This window comes from Stylophora pistillata, chromosome 4 (assembly GCF_964205215.1).
Source record: "Stylophora pistillata chromosome 4, jaStyPist1.2, whole genome shotgun sequence".
NCBI classification, from domain to species: domain Eukaryota; kingdom Metazoa; phylum Cnidaria; class Anthozoa; order Scleractinia; family Pocilloporidae; genus Stylophora; species Stylophora pistillata.
In genome coordinates, this window is record NC_142522.1 from 37,278,452 (window position 1) to 37,285,752 (window position 7,301).

The following is a 7,301-nucleotide window of genomic DNA, read 5'->3' on the forward strand; positions in this document are numbered from 1 at the left end:
CTCCAAGCTGCAACCATTTTAGTTGCCATGGCGAGCAATGGAAAATAACCTAAATAAGCAGCTTATGTGGTCAGTTTGGTAATGTAACAAGCTCTAGCGCTTTGCTTACCAAGTTTAACTGTATCAGTCAATCAATCAATCAATCAATCCTTTATTTAAACACGTGACACCTAGGAGTACAGAAGTTCTCGTTAAAACGTGTACGTGTAATGAACATTTGCGTGAGTTATTGTTATTGCTCCGTTCTTTTCTTTCATAAAAAAGGGCCTATTTCTCCTTAGTTGTCTGCTTTCATATGTCATGTGAATCAAATTTGCGCATGGCTTTGACCCTCGTATTAAGATTTGGTTTTAAAAGATTTTGATGAATTTTTCTATTTCTTATTTCTATTGGGTTGCAGGAAGGCCATGGAGTACAGAATGAAGGGAGGGGGGAGGGGAGAGGGGAGAGAGTAGTGGGGTGGGGAGAGAGACGGACACCGTATGTCATGGGCTACAGCTGTGGGCATGGGTTGAAATAATCCTGGTTGGTCATTCTACAGAAATTAAAACATAAAGCGCTTACCGTTCCTCCTTGAAATGTACAGGTACAAGGCCTCCACCTTACTCGTGGAAGAAATGGAACTTAAAACTTTTGGAGCCTGGCAATATTCGCGAACTACAAGATGACAGGACCCAGTCACTTAAAGGTAAGGATATGATATTAGGAATTTTGAAAATAGTCCAACATAATGACTATTATTAAAAACTGGATTATTGGATAATGCAATTTAAGACTTTTTATTGGCTTAGCCATTGTGGTATATTTAGTAAATAAACCCCTTCGGGTGGCTGGTATGTCGGTTGATAATGTCCGCGGCTGAGAGATTGCCCGAAAAATGAATATTTGGCCGAGAAGCGAAGCTTCGAGGGCAAATATGAAATTTTGAGGACAATCTCTCTGCCAAGGACATTATCAGCCGACATACCAGCAAGCCAGAACGGGATTTATTTATTTTATAACCCTCCCATTAATTTTCACATCGCAATTAAACTGCGCGTAAACGGAGTAAAAAAGCCAGTGGTGATCTGATGGCGAATGCGCGTGATTGACGCAAGCAAGCAAAAAAAAAAAACAGTTTGATTTCCTTCCATGTAAATAGGAGAACGGAAAAGTTGAAACTCTTGTGTTGACTATGTTTCTTTTTCACGGAAAAAATCGGAGGACAAATATCGACGCGGACGGGGGTTATTGCGTGATAACTGTCCTGTGATTTTGCACCACGTGACTTAAAGTAACCAATAAAATCGCGCCAAAATTAATGGGTGGGTTAAAAGAGCCAATATACCATAATCTAATATCTGTACATTGTAACATCCGGTTTCTTCTTACAAAATAAAGTCGAGAAGATTTGTCTAATATCTTGGGGGCGTTTTATTAAATAAAACAATTGTTCATTATGCCTGGTGCTCGGTTATGTAAGCACGTGCGTCTCTGGAGTATTATTCCGCTTTCAGTGGGACGAGACGGAAATTATTATAGTTGGTAATCTCAGAGTTCGAAATATAGTAACGACGTATCAAAAATGAAACGCTTAAGCTCTGCGTATAGGCGAGTTTTATAATCATTCCAAGCTTGTTGCATATCATATAAAAGGCTACAAATAGGTACGCATTCATTAGCCTGGCCCCGGTCTTCCGAAGGTTGAATAATGCCATCCACTCGATAGATCTCTATCCGGTGGACAGCGCAGTACATTTTGCTGTCGCTTAACCGCTGGATAGCAATTTATCCGTCAGATAGCATTACCTGCCCTTTACACAGCTGGGCCTTGGTGTTTAACTGCTTCAAAGTAATAAAAGCTCTGAGTTTAAATGTTTTAAAGTAGTAAAAAGTATAAGAATGTGTGTATTGGTTTCTTTTCATTTTGTTGTTACTGCTTTCAGCTAACATGTCGTTTGATCTGGACTTATACTTGGATGATTTGGACACTGTCCCTGCCAGTAAGGAGAAAGCTGGAACACACACTGCTCCCTACTCGCCCTCCAGAATGGGACTGACAATCATTCCAACATTCGATAGCGCAGATGTAAGTTTATGTGAAAGCACTTCAAGGACGCTATTTCCTCAAGAGTGAGTTTAGATTGAGAGAAACTTCGGCCATTGAAGTTATCATAAGTGTAGACTTGTAATGAATGCTATGAACTTCTGTCAACCTTATTCATAATATTATGGTCTTAACGATTTAAGAACTCTGATACTTCTTTTTTACCCTCTCGTTCTTATCAAGTTTGCTAGTCCAAACAGTATTTTCGCTTGTAGGACGCATGTAGGACGCTTGGCTCAGGCGAATATGTTATATTATTATATGGCCTGGCTCACGCGTGAGCGAAAACTTTTCGATTATCCATGTTGCAATGAATCGTAACTCAGTTCCTTTACCTGTCGGTTATTATTGTTGTTTTTGTTGTTTTTTTTTTTAATGTAAGTAAAGTACGCATTTAACTTTCGTTATTTTTTCATATTTTTCCCAAGTCACACGAGGTCGGCCCAGGCCCCGAGTTTGAGCGCGTCGGTTTTAATCTTTTGGGCAGGAGTCCTTTGGTGTCACATTTCCTGCGGATGAAAGAACTGACAGGAAAAGAAGAGCAACCTGTTCAGGCTGTAGGACGCACTGAAGTCGCCAAATTACCGTATCCTTTGTGTTTAATTAAAGGAGGAACTTTTTCCATCCCTGTAGATCAAGAAGTACTTTTGATTTTCCATTTGTCATGACATGTTCTCGCCTCGCGCGTTTGTCTGTGCTCACTTGATGAAATAATTCCTTGGGGTGCATTTTATTTATTGAAGTTATCATTCTTCCTAATCGGGTATTCCGAAGTTCTTTCACACAGAAAAGTAACTTATTGGAGTCCATACTCCTGTTGGTACTCATTGCAACCTTAACTCGTTCCCAGAGCTCCAGCGCCTACCTACAAACAAGTTATAAGAGATTGCAAAAAGACGACAAAAACGTTGAGTAATCATTATCAAAGGTGAGACACAATAGAATAATTCAGGTGGTCTTCTTGATTGAGAATAATTGGTCTTAAGCCTTTATTTTTACCCTAGTTATTTACTCATGTGTCTATTTTAACTTCATAATTATTTATATACGCAATGGTCCATTATTCATTCATTCATTCCTTTATTCGTTTATTTCTCTTCTAAGGCCACACCTTCACCTCGAAATAACATTAATTGGGAATTTAACTGCGATTATTTTCCTTCTATTTAAATATTTACTAACAGTACACTGATAAGTAGATTCCACATGAGAATTAAGAAGTTATCAGTCATATGGGGGAAATATCCTTGATATACAACTCCAAATTCTGACCAATTAAGTTAACAGAGAAATGTAATGCAGTAAATGGCTTGAACTCGGGGGTAACATGGTGAAAGTGTAGTGTGATCGTCCGGGTGAGTGTAGTCCTGAGAAGGACTGTTATTGGTTGTAGTGACTGACGTTTCGACAACCTGTGCGGAAGTCATCATCAGAGTCAAGTGAATAGTTGTTGTCAGTAGAATGTTCTTATTTCAGTTCGTGTAAAGTGATTGGTCAGTTTTGCCGTGATGTTATTGGCTGTAAGACTGAAGTGGCGTAAGTCGGTCGTGATTGGTTTGTTTTTATCCGTCGGTAAAGTTAAGTCGTTCTCTTCGGTTTGTTTGTAATGTTTATGTCGTGAATGAGTCGTTTGTATGGGGCCGGTAGTAGTTGACACCTGTTTAGGGGAGTCTGTTCTAAGTTAGTAAACCAACTTTCCAGAGTCAGTCGTTGAAAGTAGTAAGTGCTGTAGGTTACAGCTTACTTTCAGTACAACGGTAAACACTACAAACAGTTACACCGCACAGCCATGGGTTCTCCAGTTTCTGTTGTTATAGCAGAAATTGTGATGCAGAACATCGAGGGGCGCGCCCTTTCGACTTGACGACAAACGATACCACTTTGGTTACGTTACGTTGACGACACATTCACCGCCATACGAAACGACGAATTCGACGCATTCCACCACCACCTGAACGGACAAAACACTGACGTACAGTTTACCAGAGAAATCGAAGAAAATGGCAAACTTCCTTTTCTAAACTGTCTTGTAAGCCGTAACGACAACTCACTACGGACGACAGTTTACAGGAAACCGACACAAACCGACAGATTACTAAACGAGTCATCCTACAACCCTATATCACACAAGGCCACAACTATCAGGCTCCGGTTGTTCAAAAAGCGGATAACGCTATCCAACGGATAAATCGCTACCCAGCGGATAAGTGTTACCAATACGTACTGCGCTATCCACCGGATAGAGATTTATCCAGTGTATAGCGTTATCCATCCTTTGAACAACCGGGGCCAGAACTCTAACACGACGCGCGCAACTAGTATGCGACTCGACAGACAGCTTATCCGACGAGAACAAATGCCCTCACCGTGTTTTTTCAAAGAACAACTACAACGACGACTTCATCCGACAAAACACTCACCGATCCACTACCACTACCGAAACAAACGACACCGCAACTCCTACGACTACAGCAACCATACCGTACATAAAAGGCATGTCTGAGAACATCTCGCGCATCTTATAACCCTTCAATATCCGCGTCGCCCACAAACCCATCACCACACTACGTCAGTTACTAACCAACGTCAAAGACAAGGACGAACCGAGGAACAGACCGGGAGCGATTTAGAAGATCAATTGCTCCAACTGCCAAGCCTCCTACATCGGAGAGACTGGCAGAAACCTCGCAACAACTGACTGACTGAACGCAGACGGGCGACGAGGAAAGAGGATGTCAACAATCACAATGCTGAACATCATCATCGACTTACGAACCACAATATTGACTGGGACTCTTCGCAATGTCTGACCTACAGCACTGACTACTTTAAACGACTGACTCTGGAAAGCTGGTTTACTAACTTAGAACAGACTCCCCTAAACACATGTCAACTACTACCGGCCCCATACAAACGACTCATTCACGACATAAACATTACAAACGAACCGAACAGAACGACCTAACTTTACCGACGGATCGAAACAGACCAATCACGACCGACTTACGCCACTTCAGTCTTTCAGCCAATAACATCACGGCAAAACTGACCAATCATTTTACACGAACTGAAATAAGAACATTCTACTGACCACAACTATTCACTTGACTCTGATGATGACTTCCGCACAGGTTATCGAAACGTCAGTCACTACCACCGACAACAGTCCTTCTCAGGACTACACTCACCCGGACGATCACACTACACTTTCACAGAGAAATGTAAGTTCCTCAGGAAGGAGAATAAGTTTTCAGTCTCGTGCGAGAGAGGTCACTGGGTAAGGTATTCCATTTAATGAGGGAAAGAGATACAGAGTTAATAGCCGTTTTTTTGTTTCACTTTGTTTGGTTTTTGTTTATTTTGTGTGTGTTTGCAAATCTAAAGGTATTTAATGGACATGTTTATTTTCAGAGTCCTAGAAACATCTGAGCAAGAGAGCTTGAAAATCCAGAAACAGAAGCGAGCTGCACTAGCCAAGCTTGAACGGTGAGTACGTTGGCCATTGGTACCCTTATAACAGAACTTTTAACATTCAGAATGCTCTTTTTGACATGAGGCTGTCATGTAAGCTCAAAACTTTTCGGAAGATTACGAACGGCTCAATAAGTATTTTTTGTTTTTTTCTCATTTAACCATTGGTTCTAGTCTTGAATGATCGTAATTTCTTCTTGGCGGTTAGTTTGGTCATTTATTGCTTTATAGTTTTTACCTAAGAGACTGGGCTTGTGCAAAACAGGCGGTGTGTGGGCGGTATCACTAATCAACATCGTCCTTGTTTCTTACAGCTTAAAGAATGATCTTGTTCTGAAAAATCAAGATATTAAGATGATCAGCGACCGACTTCTCGACTTAATGGTAAGCAAATTAGTTCTGTTAGCACTCAGTATTTCCTTATCAGACAGAAGGACAGGGAAATTAGCTCTAATTTTTGTAGCTGTGTGTTAAGACTGGATATCAAAACTATTCAGAATTGTTAGAGGTACTGTAAAAAGAACGACCAGGGCGAAATCTGGGAAAAAACACCGTTCGTCTCGCAGTCTGAAGAAAGAGTCCATACCATCCCTTAAGAATTCGTTTTATTCGTGTGATATCGATCATCACAAAACGCGACAAAAGTCTTCTATGATATCAGGACTAGTATTTCCTCACCTGCAGGGTTAATTTCCATTTTTAAATTCACTGTAGGCGCAGCCGGACCATGCCACATCCGGGTTTCCCAAAAGTGCCTTGGAACAATCATCCGATGAAGACACCTGACAACCTGCTTGCTGTAACTTGTAACAATGAGTTTACTTCAAGAATTGTGAAGGGTATTCTTTTGATAACTAGCAATATTTTTTTTGGCCAGAGTTGTTGCGTGGTTAAAATCGTCTTGAGGATGTAAAATGCGCTTTTACTTGTTTTCTTTTATACCAATCGCCTGTTCTTGGCATGTACAGCGTTCCGCTAAATAAATAATGTAATTTTTGAAGACTTTTATAAACAATGTAGAAACATTATGTTCGATTACATATTTAAAACTGAACTGATTTTGAAATAAATTTTCTCTTGCAAAGAATTCAATTCGACTGTGCATCATGCACAAGTCGAAGGATTAGAAAATCTGTTGAAACTTACAGAGGTATAGATGCTGATCCCAGAGTCCCCGTAACGCCTGTGAGTTTAATGATTTGTAAGTGATAGCTACATACATAGATGATTAGAGGAAATACCAACAATCCATCACGATGTAGATAGAGCCCCGTGGTGACGTTTGACCGGTTGATGTCTTCACGACCGACTGACATGCCCGAACATAATCCAATGAAGTGCTATTGCCAAATTTTCGATGATGAAATCTTGCTAAGTGGGTCTCAATTCTCAATGGGGTGATTTCAGAGCTAACGGTTAATTTCTTTCTATTGCGATTAAAAGTAAAAAAACGGTTAATTTGTTTTGCCGTTTTACGGCTAATGGTTAACCCCAATATGACTCTTAGCCAGCAGTGAAAGATAACAATCAGTGAAAATATCAACACATGCTTTTAAGTATTTGAAAATGGTGTTTTTGTGAGCCCATCTGGAAAAAAAGTTTCCCTCTGACTTTGTCGTTATAAATTTTTGTCGCAAAGGAACTTTTCACAATATATATACTTATAAACAGTGAAAGGCAGGTCAAAGTTTTGTCTAAACCCGACATAAACACGAAAAAACATTTAAGTTGTCCATGATATATT

The 7,301-nt window shown here is 40.2% G+C and overlaps 1 protein-coding gene across 3 annotated transcripts in view; it reads left to right on the plus strand.

The window, feature by feature from the left end:
* Positions 1–6,644, plus strand: part of LOC111328812 (protein FAM227B) — a 15,311-nt gene extending 8,667 nt beyond the window's left edge. For 2 of the 3 annotated variants that reach the window (XM_088756557.1, XM_088756558.1), the window contains 7 exons: positions 587–688; positions 1,926–2,068; positions 2,515–2,672; positions 2,937–3,014; positions 5,498–5,572; positions 5,872–5,941; positions 6,272–6,644. In XM_088756557.1, the coding sequence (XP_088612683.1) occupies positions 587–688; positions 1,926–2,068; positions 2,515–2,672; positions 2,937–3,014; positions 5,498–5,572; positions 5,872–5,941; positions 6,272–6,343 (698 nt within the window). In that variant the 3' untranslated portion in view covers positions 6,344–6,644. Of the gene's footprint in view, positions 1–586; positions 689–1,925; positions 2,113–2,514; positions 2,673–2,936; positions 3,015–5,497; positions 5,573–5,871; positions 5,942–6,271 lie in introns of those variants that run through there. The other variant, XR_015999864.1, reaches the window with a different exon arrangement.
* The last annotated feature ends 657 nt before the right edge of the window (positions 6,645–7,301 follow it).